The following is a 22,019-nucleotide window of genomic DNA, read 5'->3' on the forward strand; positions in this document are numbered from 1 at the left end:
ATGTAAATACACCACTTCAACATACCATTATGGAAGGTCTAACAAACTGAATTGTGAAATTCAACTTATTTTTCTCTTTTTTATTATTTATTTATTACTTTAAAAAAATGTATCTTTATTATTGAAAGCATTACAGATGTCTCCTTTGTGATTTTTCCCCCATTGACCTCCTCTCCCCAACACCTGCCTCTCCCAAGCCTTCACCACACTATTGTCTGTGTCCATGGGCTGTGCATATATGCATATACGCTCCCCAGTTCATCTTTCCCCCTCCCTCGCCTTCCCTCTGAAATTCATCAGTTTGTTCCATGGTTCTATGTCTCTGGACCTATTTTGTTAGAGCTTTTTGGGGTGGCATTGGTTAATAAAGGTATATAGGTTTCAAGTGCACAATTCCATAATACATCATTTCTATATTGTATTGTGTGTTCATCACCCCAAGTCAAGTCTCCTTCCATCACCGTTTCTACCCCTCTTTTACCTCCCCCACTCTTTCCCTCTGGTAATCACCATACTGTAGTCATGATTTTTAAAAAATATACTTTTATTGATTTCAGAGAGGAAGGGAGAGGGAGACATAGAAACATCAATGATGAAGGAGAATCACTGATCAGCTGCCTCCTGCACGCCCCCTACTGGGGATGGAACCTGCAATCTGGGCATGTGCCCTGACCGGGAATCAAACCATGACTTCATGGTTCATAGGTCGATGTGCAACCACTGGAGCCATGCCAGCTGGGTTGTAGTCATGACTTTTAATAATTTAATTTGAAACTCTTTATGGGTGCTTCAAAACACTTTCTCCATCCCATAGAACCAGAGCTTCTACTCGGGTGAAGAGCATGGTTGCTGTTGAAGGCAAGATCCTGCAGTCTTCGAGTTTCACCCTTGAGTTAGAAGAGCTTCCCTCAGATCAATAGGAGGCCAAGAATGGTGGGTACCATGACCATGAGCCACGCTGGAATCCAAGCTACTCCAGAGGATCGAGCTGAAAGGGCAAGAAAACCCCAAATACTTAGGTGTCTTGATTACTGCATTGAGAAAGGGTGGGGGTATGGACATTGTCATGGGAGCCAGAAAGTGTATTTCCTCCCTGAATCCAGTCTCATAGGGCCTGAGACATCCTCATCCCAGACTGGCTCAGTCTCCCCCGATTAAAGTATAAAGCGTGCAGAAACCCATTAACTATTACTGGCTCAGCTGAGTCCTGTGCTTGCATGTCTGTGAGCCTGGGAAAGAATCATTCTCCTCCACCAGACAGCGCTGAGTAGGGCAGAGCTCCAGGTATGCACAGATAACCTTAGGGCAGAAAGGACTACTTCTTCCTGTTTTCTCCTCATTAACCATTTGTACCAACTAGAAGGAAAAAAAGGGAGAAGGGAGAGACAGGGAGGGAAGGGAATAAAGACAGAGGAGGAGAGGAGACAGACAGGAGGAGGAGGAAGGAAGTACAAAATAATAAGGGAAAGACAATGAGTGATAAAATAAGGGAAGGGAGATGAGGGATGCTTTTCTAGGATAATTTGGGCAGCTAAAAAGTGACAAGATAGGTTTAACCCTTCCAAAAAATGTATGTATTATTGTTTTCATCCCTGCTGCAAATAAGCAGTCACCCTCATTTGATAAAGGACGGGGACTGTGTGTCTTCCTTTTTCTGGATCTCAGGATAAGGTGTTGATGTAAAGGTAGTGTTGGAACAGCACAGTCAACTTATGGTCTCAAGGTCAGACACCAAACTTCACATGAGTCTGAGGTGACAGAAAAGCAGCAAATATGAGGAGACTAGAAGAGATATGACCAGTTAGTTAGGAAGAATAAAGAACATACAGTTTCCATAGTCCACCTGTAGCAGCAGAGATAGAGAAATCAGCACAGAGAGGGGGAAAGTAGACTGGGTCCAAGAAGACCATGAAAGAACAATGTCCTTGGGGACCGTGGTCCCTGATGACTGGGCATGACAGGGATCTCAGGTAAATGTTGGCATCACAGGGATGAGTTATTCTAGAAAGATATGTATACCAGGATTCACGGATGTGATTTCAGGGGTGTAGAGGGTAAGAGAGACCTGAATGCTGGTGATAGCAATGCATGTTTATTAAAGGGATACCCAAAGCCCTAGTGTCTCCAAACTTGAAGGGACTTGGCCTAATTTAGCTACCATTCACTGAAGACTTGTCAGGCACTGTGCCAGGTCATTTACATTGTTTCATTCAATCCTTACAACAACACAAGATAAGAACTATTATTTTGTCTGTTATTTAAGAGGAACATGACTTAGAGAAGATAAGTAACTTGCTTAGTTAGTATGTGACACTCCCAGAATTAATTCCCAGGTGTCTGACTCCAAAACCCATAGACTTACTACCCAATCTTAGCTCCCCCACTATGGGTTCTGTGTAGGCTTGATAGGGATTCAGGAGTGATGCTCAAGTGAGTGAGTAGATTCTCCCAGGAGATGGAGGAATCTGCAGCATAAAACCCAGAAGTTGCCTGCTTAAATTCATCAAGGAGAACGCAGTTGGGGAAAGCAGAGAGTCTCTACCTTAGGATAAGGCTCTCACTCCTGTTCACTACTTGTTTTCCCTCATGCTCATCTCTTTGGCTCTTCTTCTGTTGTTGATTTAGACCAGCCGTGGGCAAACTACGGCCCACTGGCCGGATCCGGCCCGTTTGAAATGAATAAAACTATTGAAAAAAAAGACTGTACCCTTTTATGTAATGATGTTTACTTTGAATTTATATTAGTTCACACAAACACTCCATCCATGCTTGTGTTCCGGCCCTCCGGTCCAGTTTAAGAACCCATTGCGGCCCTCGAGTCAAAAAGTTTGCCCACCCCTTATTTAGACTATCTACCAGAAACCCCTCAATGCGCCTGCTCAAAAATGTGTGGCCTACTCTCCCACTTGCCCTGTTCTCTCTGGTCACCCTGATATCGCAGCTTGTCCTACAATTACCCTGGCCTCAGATTCTAGGACCATGCATTGCTAGAGCAGGCGAGGAGTTGACATCCTGTGCAACTGCCCTTTGCAGCTAAGGACACTGATCTCCACAAAAGTGAGGTGCGTTCCCTGGGAGGTGTTAGCAGAGCCACGAGTAGAACCTGAGTCTCCCGGATGCCTCTGGGATTCTCCATCAAATTCTGTGCCAGGAGAATGTGAAAGGGTCCCTGCACCTTTCTTCATTCAGGAGAAAACTGGTGACCCTGAACCCACCTCGGCTCCTTTGGGAATATCTCTTACCCAGTTGACAGTGTGAAGTGAAGTAGACTGTGTCACTGCTGTGGCTCACAGGATTGCTGACTTCGCATTTGTAAAACTTGGAGTAGCTTTGAGGTATAACGGTGATATTAAGCACGCCACTCTGGCGCTCTTCTGAAATGCGTCCTGAGTCCCCATACCAGGTGTAGTTGACAGCCTGATTCCGGACCATACATGACAGGATCAGATCACAGCTGTTGTTCATTTCCTGTGTCTTCTCAATTGTTATGTCAGGCTTAGGTACAGGATCTGAAGATGCGGAGGATGTTATAAGATGAGACATTAGATTTATGTATTTATGAGGCATTTATGCTGTGAAGGTTTAGCCAACAATATGCAAAGGAAGCTAGGAGTGACAAGTGCTGTGGGAATTGGAGTCATAGAGCAGAAGCCCCTAAAGAGGGAACCAGTGAGCAGCTTGGCCCTCTGGGAAGCTTTAGCCAGCGGTTCTCAACCTGTGGGTCGCCAGCCTTTGGGGGTCGAACGACCCTTTCACAGGGGTCGCCTAAGACCATCAGAAAACACATATATAATGACAAATCACTATGCTTTAATTATGTTCAATTGGTAACAATGAAAATACATCCTGCAGATCAGATATTTTACATGACGATTCATAACAGTAGCAAAATTACAGTTATGAAGTAGCAACGAAAATAATTTTATGGTTGGGGGTCACCACAACACGAGGAGCTGTATGAAAGGGTCGCGGCATTAGAAAGGCTGAGAACCACTGCTTTAGACTGAAAGAGCTTCAGGAGGAGGAGCTATGCACTCAGAAACAAAACAGGTTTATGACCGCCTGTGGGCCAGAAAGAACAGCAGAGTGTTGGCAGAGAGATCTGCTTGGGTCCGAGTTGGTATCCCAACCATTTGAACTGCTCAGGGCCTTTTCTCTAGCAATGGCCTTCGTTGACATCTTGGTCTGTCTGTCCTTCAAAGACTTTTGGACTCAGATTCAGCAGGAGTCCTGGGGTAAGAGATTCTGCCCTGCTCATGGCAAAGCCCTTTTCTGGACTCTGGCGGAGCTACAGAGAAGAACCTCATGTAACCCCAGCATCTGTCCGCAGTGACCAACAGCTCCGTGAACGTTCACGTTGCTGTCTCAGTGTCGCGTGCAGTGCCTGCCTCATAGCAGGTATTCTGTAAGTATCTAATGAGTAGATGGATGGAGCAGCTATGAGGTAGAAAGGACAAAACACTAGCTTTGCACCGAGAGCAGCCTGGATCCTGTACTTGGCTCTGGTGGAGTGACGTTAGGCGAGATAATTGCTGCCTTGAATTTCCTCCTCATTTGTAAAATGACGCTGTCCACCAGAAGGGGTTTTCTGCAGACTGTGTTATAGGCATGCTGAAGGTCACGTCATCACCACAGCTATGGTCCTGCTGCCAGACAGGCGAAAGGGTAATCCCAGCATCTGCTCCTTCCTGTACTAGGGTCACTTTACTTGAAATTCTCTCTCTCTCTCTTTTTTTTTTTTAAATTCTGGTCAAGAGTAAACCATCTGCAGAATCAGATGTCACAGTCACAGGACTTAAATGTGACAGAGAATTGACCAGGTCAGAGTTTGCCTCTGGGTTGTATGTGTGTGGAGGGGCAGAGGGAGCTCTACCAGGCTGGTGTCCTGAACTCTGGACGCATCATCTCTCAGATTGCTCAACTCACCCTGCATGCTTTAGCTGAGTCATTTTTATACAATTCTTCCGCCCCTTCCTGTGGTCTTGTACACACCTTCCTCATTTCTCATGGTGAGCAGCACAGCTCCTGGGCGCTTTGTGGAAGGGACTTATTGAATTGGGTGGGGTAATCTGGCTCCAAGATGCCCCCTTTAAGCTACCAGAAATTCCTGGGTGGGACTAAAGGACAGTTCTTCTACACACATCCTGAGGGTCTTATCTTCAGGCAGATGGGCTGAAGCCAAACTAGATTGTGGATTTTAAAATATTCAGAAATTTTGCAAGCTGGTTGCGAAACCATTAGTAACTTAGACTTGACTGTGGTGGGAATTACCACACAGATTGGTAAATGACACAAATTTGGAGTTGTTTTTTCTAAACAGCACTCTAAGAGACTTTCAATATTTCCTGTTCTCAAGACCTCCTGAATTTTTAGGCCATATGACATGGAGGAAGTGAGCAAGAAGAGGAATCTAACCTCTTAGAACTGGGACCGTCTGGCTGGTGGGACCTAAATATATACAACGCTTTTTATTTGCACTATTTTAGCATTTAAAAATTACACACTTTGATTTTTATAACATCCTAAAAGGTAGATATAATTATCCTTATACTATGATGAGGAACTCAAGGCTCTGAGGTGCACACATCTCTTGGATGTTTGTCCAGACTCTTTCTTCTAACTTCTTACCTCAGAAGGCTAGGAACCATGTTTCTGCTTTATAACCTAACCCTTTTGGCCATTAATGTTTAGATCAGGTACATATACCTGAACCAAGTTGGGTTAATCAGTCTCCTCTCCTCTCCTCTCCTCTCCTCTCCTCTCCTCTCCTCTCCTCTCCTCTCCTCTCCTCTCCTCTCCTTTATTTACCCATTTTATTTTCTCAGGGAAAAGAGGAGGGAAAGGGTCAGTATGTATATTACAAATGATAGATTGCAAATGGATAATTCATAGCAAAATCAGCCATCAAATAAGCAGTCCCCAATGATGAGGTCACCAAAGCCCAAGGAGGCTTAGTCTCCGGCGGACAAAAATGAGGGGGAGGGATCAGAGGAAGAACATACAGGTACATGCTTTCTTACCCTCCCTCCCCATGAAGTTGAGATTTCACACAAAGCTTTGGTTTTCAGCAGTAAAGATGGAGTTACATTCATCTGTCTCCTAAACTCTCTTGTGGCTACTTTGCCATAAGTTTCTTGAACCTGCATAAAAGTTCCTGAGTCACTTGGATATACATTCCTCTTCCCTTTCTTGGCCTCCAAACCCCACTTTCAAAATGGAAGGCCCCTCATTGCTCCTCTCTATTCGAACGTTAGAGATTAAAGTACTCTTGATCCATCTACACACAGCAATCTAAGTGTTTGGCATTAATCACGTATCAAGAAATGGTCTTGCCAAAACCGGTTTGGCTCAGTGGATAGAGCGTTGGCTTGCGGACTGAAAGGTCCCAGGTTCGATTCTGGTCAAGGGCATGTACCTCGGTTGCGGGCACATCCCCAGTAGGAGATGTGCAGGAGGCAGCTGATCGAAGTTTCTCTCTCATCGATGTTTCTAACTCTCTATCTCTCTCCCTTCCTCTCTGTAAAAAAATCAATAAAAATATATTTTTTAAAAAAATGGTCTTGATTCAGGAGTTTGGGATCAAGGAATGGAGTATTCTCAGCTTCTTCAGGCTTTTTGCATATATATCACTTAAGAGTTGGGAGCCCAGCCTGTGTGGCTCAGTGGTTGAGTGTTGATTTATGAACCAGGAGGTCATGGTTCCATTCTTGGTCAGGGTACATGCCGGGTTGTGGGCTCAATTCCCAGTGTGGGGCATGCAGGAGGCAGCCAATCAGTGATTCTCTTTCATCTATGATGTTTCTATCTCTCTCTCTCTCTCCTTTCCTCTCTGAAATAAATATATATGTATACACACACATATATATATTAAAAAGAGTTGGGGAGACATTAAATGGGGGAGCTTTTTTGTGGGGGGTGGATAAAAGAGGAGTCAAGTTTTTAGGACAGAAGAGCTGGTCCAAAATAGGAAACAGGAAAAGGAGAATAAAAAGAGAGGATAGTATAACCAATAACTGGTGTTTAAAAAATTGGACAGATACATGCAAAAGAACTGAAACCAGATCACCTTCTTACATCATACATAAGAATAACCTCACAATGGATTAGAGACTTAACTGTAAGATTCAAAACTATAAAACTCCTAGAAGAAAACATAGGCAAAATTTCAAACATTTCTCTAGCAATATTTTTTTCTGACATATCTCCTCAGATAAGGGGAAGAACATTAAAAAATTAAAAAGTGGGACTACATCAAACTAACAAGTTTTTCACAGCAAGGGAAACTATCAACAAAATGATAAGACAACTTACTGAATGGGAGGAGGTATTCACCCATGGTACATCTGATAATGGGTAAATATCTAAAAGTTATAAAGAACTCATACAACTCAACACCAGAAAAAACAATCCAATTAAAACATGGGCAGAAGATCTGAATAGACACTTCTCCAAAAAGGATATACAGATGGCCAATAGACATATGAAAAGATGCTCAACATCACTAATCATCGGAGAAATACAAATCAAAACCACAATGACATACCACCTTACACCTGTCAGAAAAGCTATCATCAAATATCGACAAACAACAAGTGTTGGTGAGGATCTGGAGTAAAGAGAACCTTCATGCACTATTGGTAGGAATGCAGACTAATGCAACCACTATAGAAAACAGTACGGAGATTCCTCAAAAAATTACAAATGGAACTATGGCCCAGCAATTCCACTTCTAGATATATATCCAAAGAAACCCAAAACACTAATTTGAAAGAATAGATCCACTCCTATGTTTATTGCAGCATTATTTACAATAGCCAAGATATGGAAGCATCCCAAGTGTCTATCAATAGATGAGTGGATTAAAAATTTGTGATACATACAGTATATATGATGGAATATTATTTGGCCATAAAATGGAATGAAATCTTACCATTTGTGACAGCATGGATAGATCTAGAGCAGTGATGGTGAACCTTTTGAGCTCGGCGTGTCAGCATTTTGAAAAACCCTAACTTAACTCTGGTGCCGTGTCACATATAGAAATTTTTTGATATTTGCAATCATAGTAAAACAAAGATGTATATTTTTGATATTTATTTTATATATTTAAATGCCATTTAACAAAGAAAAATCAACCAAAAAAAAATGAGTTTGTGTGTCACCTCTGACATGCATGTCATAGGTTCGCCATCACTGATCTAGAGATCACATGATGTGATATCACATATGAAATAACATATGATATCACATATGTGGAATCTAAAGAACAAAATAAATTAGCAAATGAAATAGAAACACACTTATAGATACAGAGAAGAAACTGATAGAGGCTGGAAGGGGGGATGTTGGGGATGGGGACAATAAGTGATGGATTAAGAAGTACTAATTGGTAGTTACAACATAGGGAATATAGTTAATAATTATATATGGTGCCAGGTGGGCACTTGAATTATCAGAGGGAACATCACTTATTAACCTATATAAATATCTATCTGCTGGGCTGTACCTGAAATTAACACAAGAAAGTGTTGAATGCAAACAGTAATAAAAAAATAAAATTTAATCCCTGGCTGGTTTGGCTCAGTGGTAGAGTGCTGGCCTGTGGACTGGAGGGTCCCAGGTTTGATGTCAGTCAAGGACATATGCCTGGATTGCGGGCTCCATTCCCAGTAAGGGGTGTGCAGGAGGCAGCCAGTCAGTGATTCTCTCTCATCATTGATGTTTCTATCTCTCTCTCTCCCTCTCTCTTTCTCTCTGAAATCAATAAAAATATATTTTAAAAACTAAAAAATAATAAAATAAAGGAAGCTTACTTTGCTTAAAAAGAAGTAAGCCCTGGCCTGTGTTTCTCAGTGGTTAGAACATCAGCCCACACACCAAAGGGTCTTGGGTTAGATTCCCAGTCAAAGGCATGTACTTGGGTTGGAGGTTTGATCCCCACCACCACCAAGGTGCACGAGGGAGACAACCAATCAATGTGTCTCTCTCACATCGGTCTCTCTCTTTCTCTTTCGCTCTCTCTCTCTCCTTTCCACTCACTAAAAATCATTGGAAAAAATATCCCGAGGTGAGAATAAATAAATAAATATTGGAGAAGAAACCTGAACGTGGTCCTGGCCGGTGTGGCTCAATTGGTTGAGCGTGGTCCCATGCATTGGTTGGATTCCCAATGGAGGCACATGTAGGAGGGAGTCCAATCAATGTTTCTCTCTCACATCAATGTTTCTCTCTCTCTCTTTCTCTCTCTCTCTCTCTCTCAAAAACAAAACAAAACAAAAAACACCTGAAAGTTTAAAAAGTAGCAAAAAAAAAAAGTTAAAGTGCACGAGATAGGTCACCCACCACAGCATGTGCAGTTGGCAACCTGGAAAAGTGGGACACCAGGACCAAATAAATAAAGTTGTATTGGCCCAGAATGGGGATGGGAGTGAGCTTAGTAGTAGCTGGTCCGCAACTGGCTTCCCAACCACCGCTTTTGCCCATCATCACAACCCATTGCCTGGGACAGTTCTCAGAACCCTATCCCAAGAGTGGGCTGTGAAGAGAAAGGAAAAACCCTGCCTTACCTGGGATGCCCTCCCACAGGATGGAGTGTTTTGTGGGTGGGTCTATCAGCCTGGTCTCCTGCTTAATCTGTTTTCACTCTGGCACAAGAAATAGCATGATTACATATCCTTCTTTAAAAGAAAAACCACTCCCCTACCCAGGTCACTCTCAACGCTGGGGCTTCTGGGGCTGAAGACTCAGACAGAGCACAGGGAGGGAGGTCCCCCAAAGCCCTCACATGCACTTGGATAGAGCGTGGTTGGAGTTCCTTTGCCTCCCCCTTCCCTGCTCACCCTCCAAGAGGGAAGAGGGGGTGATGCTGTGGACTCCAGGCTGAGATACAAGCAGTGCCAGCTGCCCCCTGCCCACCCTCTTTCCACTTTCTCCATTCCACTTGCACTTTGACACTTCCTGATCACCAAAGGACCCCCCACGCACACTGTGGCTCAATTCTGGGCCTCGGAACAGATCAGAGTTACGGATCTCTTTCTCTTCCTCCTGTAAGTAGGCGGGCCCTGCTGGGCCTTCAGTGGACAGGAGGCCACCATATTGCCGATGCTCTGGCAGAAGTGGCCCATTGTGGGCTGGGGTGGCAGATTGCATTCCTTGGCATGACGGTCTAGACCTCCACAGTCGGAGCACCTGTCCCTTTGACCTGCACTTCTGCATGTTCTGCCCTCTTGGCCTCCTCTCACTCCCAATACAGGACACCCTACCAGAGCTGGTGACTCAGATTCCAGGTAGTTGGTGGACATTCTTTTTTATTATTTAAAAATATATATATATATTTTTAGAGAGGAAGGAGGAGAGGAAGAGAAAGAGAAACATTGATGTGAGAGAAGAACATTAACTAGTTGCCTCACATATGCACCCGACCCCTAACCTAGGTACATGCCCTAATGGGGAATCGAACCTGCCACCACATGGTGTACAGGATGACACTCCAACCAGCTGAGCAACACTGGCCAGAGCCTTTGGTGGACTTCTTAAAGATGAACTCCACTGCCTCACCCGCCTTCACGCTCCAAAAGCCCTCCATGTGTAGCTTATTCTGCAAACTGCTGGTTTAACACAGAGCCCATGGTAGTTGGCTACGCCGAGTTCCTGGGCCTGTCAGGTCAGGGAGCTGCTGGTCCCAGAGAAGTCCAAAGGCAAAGAGGTGGTTTGGAGAAGAGGCTGCTACATCTTCCCCAGCACAACCAGTTTTCCTCCCTTGGGATTGAAACTGAAAGATAAAAAGTCTAGACTTTGAGAGGTAAGTCACGTAAATGGCAGGAAACCACAGGCCTAGTCCACAGATTCCTGCGGCCGGGGACTCTGAACTGGCCTTAGTTCTCAGTCTTCGTCCCCTTCAGCCCTTCTTGAACCTTCCAAAGTCCTTCAATTAATTTAAATAATCCTAGTTTCTTAAATAATTTCTCATTTTTTTTTGCTAAAGGTACATCAAATTGGTTTCTCTTACTTGCCATTGTGTATGAAGAAAAGGCCACATGCTAACCTGACTAGCTGTATGGGGGTTTTGCAAACTCAAAGACCTAAAGGAACCACAAAGGATGGCCTGAAAATAAATCGTTAACTAAAAGCAGTGTATGGTGGGTCGTCACATTCTGGTAACTGAGTCTATTGTCTTTTTGCATCTACGATAACATATCCTTGGAATGTCAATGTAATTTCCCTTTTTCTAGACCCCCTCAAAGCCCAGGCACCACTCTGCGGAGATCACAAATCCCCTCACTGTCATTGAGTTAATTGCTGACTGTTAACTATCCTGCACCCACCTAAGAAGCATGTGTATCATTTTACTTTTTATCCAATCCCAGAGGCTTCCCCACTGTGCTTTCTCCCACCCCCTAATCCAGTGGTCCGCAAACTCATTAGTCAATGGAGCCAAATATCAACAGTACAACGATTGAAATTTCTTTTGAAAGCCAAATTTTTTAAACTTAAACTGTATAGGTAGGTACATTGTTATTAACTTAATTAGGGTACTCCTAAGGCTTAGGAAGAGCCACACTCAAGGGGCCAAAGAGCTGCATGTGGCTCGAGAGCCGCAGTTTGCCGACCACGGCCCTAATCTATCATCAATGGATTTCATGTGACCCACTTACGTCTCCTCCTTTGATTGTAATGTATAAAACAAGGTGAAAAACTGCCATTCTCTGGATTATTATCTCAATACCTTGAGATTCTGCTTCCTGGCAAATGTCGACAATTTGGCTCAAATAAACTCACAAAAATTCTTTACAGGTTTGAATGGTGTTTTTTTTTTTTTTTTTTTACATTAATACTATCAAAAGAAACTTACCTAATATGGGCACAGCAATGTTAAAATCTTTCTCCAAGGTCACATAATTAGTAAGTGGCCAGAGTTTTTAACCCAGGAATGTCTGATTCCACGTATAATGTCCTAATCCTTATTCCATGTATACTGGTTAAGCTGGAGCTGTGAGGAGACGTTGTTGGCCCGTACATTCAGAAAGATTAAAAACTCTCCTTAATATCCTGCTCCATCCTTTATCTCTTCTATCTTTTTCCTTAAGTGTGATAAAGTCTTTGTTCAAATATATTATTAAGATGAATTCAGAACTAATCTCAGGAGAACATGAAGAGAATAGAGAGGAAACCACCTCTATTGTTTTTCTTCTCTTCAAGTCTTACGCGCATCAACATCAGAAGAGGTGTTAAATGTCTCAAGGCTATCAATTTGGGCTCTGCCGGCCCAGGCTCCCTCCCAAGTAGCATTGGCTTCAGGAGAAATAAATTAAGCCTGTCCTGAGGTTTTTCTCTCCTCGTCCCAAGAGCCCCCATGATACCAGGAAGCCTCCCACTGGCCCATCCAGGGGCCCAGAATGGGGACTTGCCCTTGGGTTCCCCAAACTCACCCAACACTTTCAGTGGGATTCTCCTTTCCTCTTCAAACCCAGACTTCAACAACATCTTCAGGATGTAGGTGCTGCTGTCTTCTTCCTGGACATTATAGATGTGAAGTGCGCCATCTTGACGACCAAGTGTGACCCTGTCCTTAAACTTAGTATCGAAGTAGTGAGGATTAGGCTGGTGGGTCTCCCATTCTAAAATTTTCAGGTCGGGAGAGTAAAACCAATCAAGACGTTGGTAGTTCTCAGGCAAATTGGAGCTTCGAAGACTCACATTGCTGCCAGAGAGCGCGAATTTTGGATCTGCTGATTGACCTGCCAATGAGACAGAGTGAGACCCAACTTAGAGAAGGCAGAGATGCCTGGGCTGGTAGGGAAGGGAAGAAGGAAGGAATTTCTGCTTGCAGCCGTGACTATAGTCTTTATCACGGGGCCTGGACCCCTGATCAGGAATTCAGTGAAAGCTGGAGATTGGGAAGTGGGCTTGGGGACAGGAAATGTTGCTTATAATCCATCCAGTTCTGACTCAGACGATAAAGAAAAAGGAAACTGAGGTTGGCCCAGTAGATTTTTCAAATAAAATAATGACAAGCCATCTCCTCTCTGGGCTTGTGTTCCCTACTGGTTCGATTAGCTTCCCAGCAGTAGGTGTGGAGAGAAACAAGGTTCAAAGTGGACAGGAGACAGAGCTAATCAGTGGCAAAGTATAATAAAAGTATGAACACATTTCAGTAGCAAAAATTTTATGCTATTTTTCTGGCTTTAGTGATACTGGTAGTCTTTGCAAGCTTTTTAAAACTTGTGATACACTGGGATTTCTTTTCTTATTCTAACTAAATTTATTTTTATTCTTATTTGTACATACGGTTTTTTTGGAAGGTACCCCAAATTGTATAAACCTCAGCTGTAAAAACTCAGGTGGTTAAATTGGAGAAAGAAAAAATGATACCTACAAGATGCAAGGTAAAAGGAGGTCTGTTGACTCTTTTTGTAGGTGGGGAGAACTAAATACTGTACATATATACATTCATTGACTTCAGTCAATGATGCACTGCATATACAGCAGTGGTCCCATCTATATATATAAAAGCCTAATATGCAAATTGTCCCCTCAGGCAGGAGTTCAACTGACTGGGAGCTCAACCGATCTCTGTGATGTGTGCTGACGACCAGGGGGCTGTGCAGAACAAAGGAAGGCCCTGGCCAGCAGCTGGCAGCTGCTAAGGACCCTACCTGTGCATGAATTTTTGTGCACTGGGCCTCTAGTAAGATTATAATGGGAAAAATTTCTATCTACTACTGAGACATAGCCATCTAAATGTTGTAGTATAACCCATTACTCACATGTTTGTGGTGATGCTGATGTAAACATGCCTACTGCTCTGCCAGGTGTATGAAAGTATAGCACATACAATTATATACAGTACATAATTCTTGATAATAATAAGTGAAGATTACTTGTTTATGTATTATTATACCTTATTTTTATCATTATTTTATCATGTATTCTCTCTACTTATAAAAAATCTCCTGTAGCCCTAGCTGGTTTGGCTCAGTGAAAAGAGTGTCAGCTTGTGAACTAAAGTGTCCTGGGTTTGATTCCAGTCAACAGCATGTACCTTGGTTGCAGGCTCAATCCCTGGCCCTTGTCAGGTTGTGTGTGAAGGCAATCAATCCATGTGTCTATCTCACATCAATGTTTCCCAATGTCTCTCTCTGTCTCCCTTCCACTCTCTCTAAAAAAATCAATGGAAAGATATCCTCAGGTGAGGATTAACAAAACAAAAAAGTTTCCTGTAAAACAATATGCTGTGCTATACTTGCAACAGCCTCATATCATATATATTGATCACATCATATTATTTTGTGCTAAATTGAATCTCAGGTTGTTTTATAAATTTAGTGTAGCCTAATGGTACAGTTTTTATAAAGTCTACAGTAGTATGCAGTAATGTCCGAGGTCTTCACATTCACTTAACCACTCACTCACTGACTCACCCAGAGCAGCTTGCAGTCCTGCAAGCTCCATTCGTGGCAAGTGCCCTAGACAGGTGTACCATTTTCTATCTTTTATACCATATTTTTACTCTGCCATTTTTATATTTAGATGTGTTGCAGTACCGTAACATGCTGTATAGGTTTGTGGCGTAGGAGCAATAGGCCGTGCCATCTAGGTTTGTGTAAGTGCACTCCATGTTGTTCACACAATGATGAAGTTGCCTAACAACACATCTCAACATGTAGCACATGACTGCACAGGTTGAGGAAGAACAGTAGAAAAAAGCTAATGGTAGAGGAAAGCGGGAATAAGACCTATGTGACTCTGATCTCATATACTGTCACACAGAACCAGAATCATATTGCTCAACATCATATATATATATATATATATATATATATATATATATATATATATATATATATATACACACACACACACACACACACACTAGAGGCCTGGTGCATGAAATTCATGCACGTGTGAGGTCCCTAGGCCTGGCCAGCAATCAGGGCTGATCAGGTTCCCAGCCTCCCAGCCTCCTCCTCTCCTCACTGCCCACACGCCACCACCCCGCATGGTTCTAATGAATGAGTGGCCTGGAAAAGCAACATAAACCTGAAGGTAGAAACACTAGAAATAAGGGTTGATGGACCATAAAAGAAGGGATAAAAGGCATTCTATTTTTCTAAAAGAATTCTATAATCCATTCACAAATTGAAGAAGAAAGATGGATTAATTGTACTAATAGAGATTGCAAAATTAATGCAGATACATTGTAATACAGTTTTGGGCATCAAGGTGTTAGTTTAGTCAGCTAATGGAGGATTGTCTAATAAATTCAGATAGATTGACATTTACTCATGTAGAGTATATTTATGTATTTTTCAATTTTTAAAGTAAATTGACAAAATGTTAATTTGCCTTCCTACCAATTCCTTATTTTAAAAGGTAGGAGATATATGCATCACCCATGGACACAGACAATGGTGTGGTGAAGACCTGGGGCAGGGGGCAGGTGTAGTCTAGAAGGGGTCAATGGGGGAAAAGAGGGGATATCTGCAATAGTTTCAACAATGAAGATACATTTTTTAAAAATATATTTTTTTGATTTTATCGATGAGAGAGAAACATCGATCAGCTGCCTCCTGCATACCCCCCACTGGGGATGTTCCCGCAACCAAGGTACATGCCCTTGACCAGAATCGAACCTGGGACCCTTGAGTCCGCAGGTCGACACTCTATCCACTGAGCCAAACCGGTCAGGGTGAAGATACATTTTTATTTTTTTTTTTATTTTTATTTTTTTTCGGTTTAAAGGTATAAGTATATTTTAAAAATCACCCTTAGTGAATTGGAAAATCTGGGAGACACCCCCTGTTCTAATATCTGGTCTGCATTTATTTTTTTATTTATTTATTTATTTTTTTTATTGCTTAAAGTATTACAAAGGGTATTACATATGTATCCATTTTATCCCCCCGCCCTAGACAGTCCCCTAGCCTCCCCTATCACCCAGTGTCTTCTGTCCATTGGTTATGCTTATATGCATGCATACAAGTCCTTTAGTTGATCTCTTACCCCACTACCTCCTGCCCCCCAACCCTCCCCGGCCTTCCCGCTGCAGTTTGACAATCTGTTTGAGGCAGCTCTGCCTCTGTATCTATTATTGTTCAAAAGTTTATAATGGTCTCTATTGTCCATGAATGAGTGAGATCATGTGGTATTTTTCCTTTATTGACTGGCTTATTTCACTTAGCATAATGCTCTCCAGTTCCATCCATGACGTTGCAAATGGTAAGAGTTCCTTCCTTTTTACAGCAGCATAGTATTCCATCGTGTAGATGTACCACAGTTTTCTAATCCATTCATCTACTGATGGGCACTTAGGCTGTTTCCAGATGAAGATACATTTTTAAAAAATAAGAAATAAAATAAAAGGTAGGAGAAACAACTTTAAGGAAAGCTACTATTTTGATTTAATTCTAATAGGAGGAAGTAGTTGGGTATGTGTCTGGATGCTTAGGATAAAGTAACTGTGTTTACTTACTTGTAGTTTACAATAGAAAATAAATCAGATATTTGCTGTGCTTATCCATGATTCTTGTTCATCAAAAAAGCAGAATTTAAATGGGGAGGGGGATTAGATGAAAGGAAGTCATAATTTTATGCAAAAGAGTCTATTCAGGAAAAAGGAAGATGTTCTAAAGACGAAGTTCTGATTACTCTAAAAACAAGTCACATGATCTCTAGTAAAACTTCTAATATGGAAAGAGGTGCATGTTTAAAATATTGATATGAAATTGGGGCTCTCTGATAAGATCAACTATTTACAAACCTCTACAAACTTTTTTGGGAAGTTATTTGGCAGTAGATCTCAAGACTGAAGATTTGTGTCATGAGTGACAAGATAAACAGAGTACCATTTCCTGAGATGGGAAGTCAAAAGAATTCAATAAGTCAGATTACCATGGGTCAAGGCCTGAACAACTCTTTTAAGACATATTAGTGTGAATGGGAAGGAAAATGGTAGGGAATTATGTAAAGGGGCATGAAAAGTAAAGAGAGTTTTTGAATGTTTGTTTTTAATTTTATTTAAAGAGGAACCCTGGCTAGCAAAGCTAAGTGGTTAGAGCTTTGGCCCGCACACCAGAGGGTCTTGGTTCAATTCTCTGTCTAGGACACATATCTGGGTTGAAGGCTCAATCCCCAGCCCCCGTCAGGGTGCATGAGGGAGGCAACCAATCTTTGTGTCTCTCTCATATCCGTGTTTCTCTCTGCCTCTCTCCCTCTCTTTTCCTCTCTCTTCCACTCTCTCTAAAATCAAGAGAGCCCTAACCGGTTTGGCTCAGTGGATAGAGCGTCAGCCTGTGGACTGAAGGGTCCCAGGTTCGATTCTGGTCAAGAGCATTTACCTTGGTTGTGGGCACATCCCCAGTAGGAGGTGTGCAGGAGGCAGCTGATGGATGTTTCGCTCTCATCAATGTTTCTAACTCTCTATCCCTCTCCCTTCCTCTCTGTAAAAAATCAATAAAATATATTTTAAAAAAATAAAAAATAAAACCAATGGAAAAAGTGTACTCAGGTGAGGACTAACTATAAACAAACAAACAAACAAATAAATAAACAAACAAACAAACCTAATCTGTGATAGGTCAAGGGAAGGAGCCAGTGGACAGGGCGACAAGGGAGATATAGCTCCTTTCCTTAAGGAACTTGCATTCCAGTGGATACAGACAATTAATAAGATGATTTTTACTACTGATAGTAAGTGTTAGGAAAAAGAAAATATGGAATGCTAAGGGGGCACGTAAAAGGGACAACATGCTTCAATTTGGGGGTCAGGAATGGCTTCTGTGGAACGTGTGAGTAGGAATCATTATAAGTAGAAATTCGTTAGAGAAAGATGAAATCTTGAAATAATGAGTGTTCCAACCAGAGGAGAAAATAAAAAATAATATCAAATGCCTGGAGGGGAAAAAAAGTAACATTTATTTCAGGAAGTAAAAGTAGCTCAGTTGGTTAGAGCAAGATTACGTGAGGGTAGTGTTAAACCATAGGCTGCCCAAATGGCGTCACTGTGCTAAAAGCCCATAATACAAAACCTAGATTTAATATGTGACCTAATTATTGTTTCAACCTCTCCCAGTTTCAACCTTAATGGACCAGTCTGAAATGTTATGGTCAACACCAATGAGGTCATCTGAATGGGAATGTGGAAGGGATCTTTCAGCATAAAAGACAGTTGCTCCTTTGTCCTGGTGGACCACAGTTTTGGCTTGCTCCCTGAATCTGCTTCTCTCGGGTTACAATCTTTTGTTCAAATAAATACTGTTTTGTTCTCCATTACAGCCTAAAATTATTCTTGGTTGACAGAGATTTATGCTCAGAGTTTCTGCTGTAATCTCTCATTTGCCATGGTAGAAAGCTGCTGAATATATCGTAGGGTGAGACCTCATCCCCAGCGTGATCTTTCTTCCCCTAACATATCGCTGGTCATGTGGTTTGGACGCCCTGACCTTTCTTCCTTAGAGACGACATTTAGGCCTCAGTGGAATTTTATCTCCAGGCCGAAAAAGCAGCAAAACAAGACTATCAATGCCACGGCAGACCTCAGGAACAGTTGCATTGACTAATGGCCCCCAGCCCTGTTGCTGACCCATCAGTCAATGGAGACCACAACCCTGAAAGGACACACATGAAAAGCTGCTGGATAGTTTACTGAAAATTTCCCCTGGGTTTTAGGCAGAACCAAGATGGAGACATAGGTAAACACCTGCACTTGCTGCCTCCCACAACCACATCAAAATTACAACTAAAATACATAGCAACTATCATCCAGAACCATGGGAAAGCTGGAGACATGAAAGTACTACAAATAGAGAGGTAAAGAAGAAAGCACATTGAGACTGGTAGGAGGTGTGGAGGGGTGGAATGGGCTGGCACCTGGCTGTGCCACTTTTGTAATTGGGAGGGAGGTACAAGCTCCTGCTTGCTCTGAGCTCAAGTGCTGGGCGAGACTCTGGGGGACCCAGACACATACGGGGAGTAACTGGACTGTCTGGCATTGGGGCAGGAACTTGGGGGAGGCTTTCTTCCAGACAGAGGTGCTCCCAATGGTCATTGTTCCTGTGCTGGGACCCCCCTGGTGCAGGGATGACTGGCAGCTATTGCTGTTTGCTCCACCCTGGTGATTCCCTGAGACCCCACTCTACCCAATTTTAAACCTCACCCAAGCTGTGTGCAGCGGCTTTTGCATATGAAGGGCCTGTCCTTTCTCAATCTAAAACCTGGCAAACAAGCTGCAGCTGGGTCAGGGAGCCCTAAAGCTATCAAAACAAGGCCCAAGGCTGGCACCAACAGCAGCCTGCCTTGCTTCACAGCTGGGCCTCATCTGGGCACCCAATACAAAGAGGAAGAATTTGCAGATCTCTCTGTAGTTCCTGCTGGGTGGTCCCAGGCAGTGGCTAACTTTGCACCTCCTTGGAGATCCAAGAGCCAGTGTACCCAGTGGTCAGTGTGAGACCATACCAGATTACAACTCTTCACATCCATAAGTGGCACACTCCAGGGGAAGACTCAGTGAGCACCAAAACCCCACTGAAGCAAGTCCTGCCCCATAAGGGTGTCTCTTGCACAGCAGCTCTTCCATTGTAGATGAAGCTGGCCCTCACAGCCAATTGGCCTGGAGGTCAATTCCTCCCAGTGATACCAACAGCAATCAAGGCTCAACTACGACAAGACTGTGCACACAGCCTGCAAAGGAGTGCACCAAGAGTGTCCACCTCAGCTAATTGGGAAGGCTGAGCCACTGGGCCTTATAGGACACCTACTACACAAGGCCACTCTATCAACTCAAGGAGACTTAGCAGCTATCCAATACATAGAAACAAGCATAGGAAAACAGCCAAAATGAGGAGACAAAGAAACATGTCACAAATGAAAGAAATGGAAGAAAGCAAACTACTGGATACAGAGTTCAAAACCACAGGTATAAGGTTACTCAAGAATGTTCTAGAAACCTCTAAGGAACTTAGTGAGACCTTCAAGGATCTTAGTGAGAATGCCAAAAAAAATGGAAAAGGACCAATCAGAAGTTAAGCATACACTGACTGAAATAAAGAATAATATACAGAGATTCAACAGTAGACTAGAGGATCCCAAAAATCAAGTCAAAGATTTGAAATACGAGGAAGCAAAAAACACCCAACTGGAAAAGCAAAAAGAAAAAAAGAATCCAAAAATATGAAGGTAGTGTAAGGAGCCTCTGGGACAACTTAAGCGAACCAACCTCCGAATTATAGGGGTGCCAGAAGAAGAGAGAGCGCAAGATATTGAAAACCTATTTGAAAAAATAATGACAGAAAACTTCCCCCACCTGGTGAAAGAAATAGACTTACAATCCAGGAAGCGCAGTGAACCCCAAACAAGAGGAATCCAAAGAGGACAACACCAAGACACATCATAATTAAAATGTCAAGAGCAAAAGACAAAGAGAGACTCTTAAAAGCAGCAAGAGAAAAACAATTACCTACAATGGAGTACTCATACAACTGTCAGCTGATTTCTCAACAGAAACTATGCAGGCCAGAAGGGAATGGCAAGAAATATTCAAAGTGATGAATAGCAAGAACCTACAAACAAGATTACCCTATCCAGCAAAGCTATCATTTAGAATTGAAGGTCAGATAAAGAGCTTCACAGATAAGAAAAAGCTAAAGGAGTTCATCACAACCAAACCAGTATTATATGAAATGCTGAAAGGTATTCTTTAAGAAGAGGAAGAAGAAAAAAAAGGTAAAGATAAAAAATTACAAACAACAAAGTGACAAGAAATACATATCTATCAACAAGTGAATCTAAAAATCAAATGAATAAAAAAATCTAAACAGAATAAACTGGTGAATGTAATAGAATCAGGGGCATGGAAATGGAGCCGACTGACAATTCTTGGGGGGAAGGGGATGTGGGGGGATGCAGGAAGAGATTGGACAAAGATCTTATATGCATGTATGCAGTATCTATGGACTTGGACAGTGGGGTGGTGAGGGCCTGGGGTGGGGTGGGAACCGGGTGGAGGAGAGCTATGGGGTCAGGAAAGAGGGACATCTGTAATAATCTGAACAATAAAAATAAATAAATAAATAAATGGGGAGGGGAAAGAAATCTTCCCCTGGAACCTCCCCTAAAATCTCCACCCTTAAAACCCTTAGGATGGAGAACCCAGTACCCTCTCCTCCAAGCACACGCTCACCTTTCCCTTCCCTCTCTCCTTCTCCCAGGCATTACTTTCCTGACTCCCAAGCTCTGAGGGCCCTTCATCTCTTCATTTACCTCTTTAACATGTTTCCTAAGCCCATTTCTTCTACAAATTCTTTTTCCTATCTTCGTGATTTTCTAAATAAATGTTCTCTTCTAATTTGAGTCTTGGCTCTGAATCCTTTCCTAGCCAGAACTCAAGTACCGAGGTCACTGAACACCGTGCAGGTCCGGTCTGACCCCACCTAACTAACACCAGCTTGTTCCCTCCCACTGCTGCCAACACTTCCTTTTATTCAAAATTTGAAAACTACCTCACAGGGGCTTACTTTCTTAGGGTCCTATTTTTGCCATGTCCCCTGGGGAAAAGAGATGGAACTCAGGCTGAACCACTTCCCATGTCCTCTTTTCCATCCAACCAGTGCACAATTATAGGCAGACAATCTGTGGAAAATACCTGGGATGCTGGTCTCCGAGAAGCAATAAGGCAGTAGAAGCTGTAGAACCAGACACCACTTCAACCCTTCGGAGGACATCTTCTCTCCAGAGCTTCCTGAACACTGCAGCCAGGAAGGTCTTCAGTGCGAGCGTGGAGTTAGAAGAAAGGACTTCCTTTCACTCTAGCGTATGGGTGGGGCCTTGAGAAACGGGAAGTCACATAGTTTTCTCTTCTTTACATCTGAGACCACAATGGCAGTTTTAATTTTAGTTCATCCTTTTGATAGGATGGACTTATAATCTAACTAGAGGCCCAATGCACAAAATTCATGCATGGGTAGGGCTCCTAGTGACTGCCGGCCGGGACCTCTCTTTGTTCTGTGCTGCCCTTTGGTGGTCAG

General features: G+C 42.7%; 1 protein-coding gene across 1 annotated transcript; it reads right to left on the reverse strand.

The window, feature by feature from the left end:
• Window positions 1-136: 136 nt before the first annotated feature.
• CD48 (CD48 molecule) lies at window positions 137-21,784 on the reverse strand. Its single transcript, XM_059673350.1, has 4 exons — window positions 21,638-21,784; window positions 12,429-12,737; window positions 3,243-3,509; window positions 137-988 (listed from the first exon to the last, which is right to left on the reverse strand). Exons 1-4 carry the CDS (start codon window positions 21,714-21,716, stop codon window positions 909-911), a joined length of 735 nt encoding a protein of 244 aa, XP_059529333.1. The 5' UTR covers window positions 21,717-21,784; the 3' UTR covers window positions 137-908.
• Window positions 21,785-22,019: the final 235 nt, after the last annotated feature.

The sequence above is a fragment of the Myotis daubentonii genome, chromosome 18, assembly GCF_963259705.1.
Source record: "Myotis daubentonii chromosome 18, mMyoDau2.1, whole genome shotgun sequence".
NCBI lineage: Eukaryota > Metazoa > Chordata > Mammalia > Chiroptera > Vespertilionidae > Myotis > Myotis daubentonii.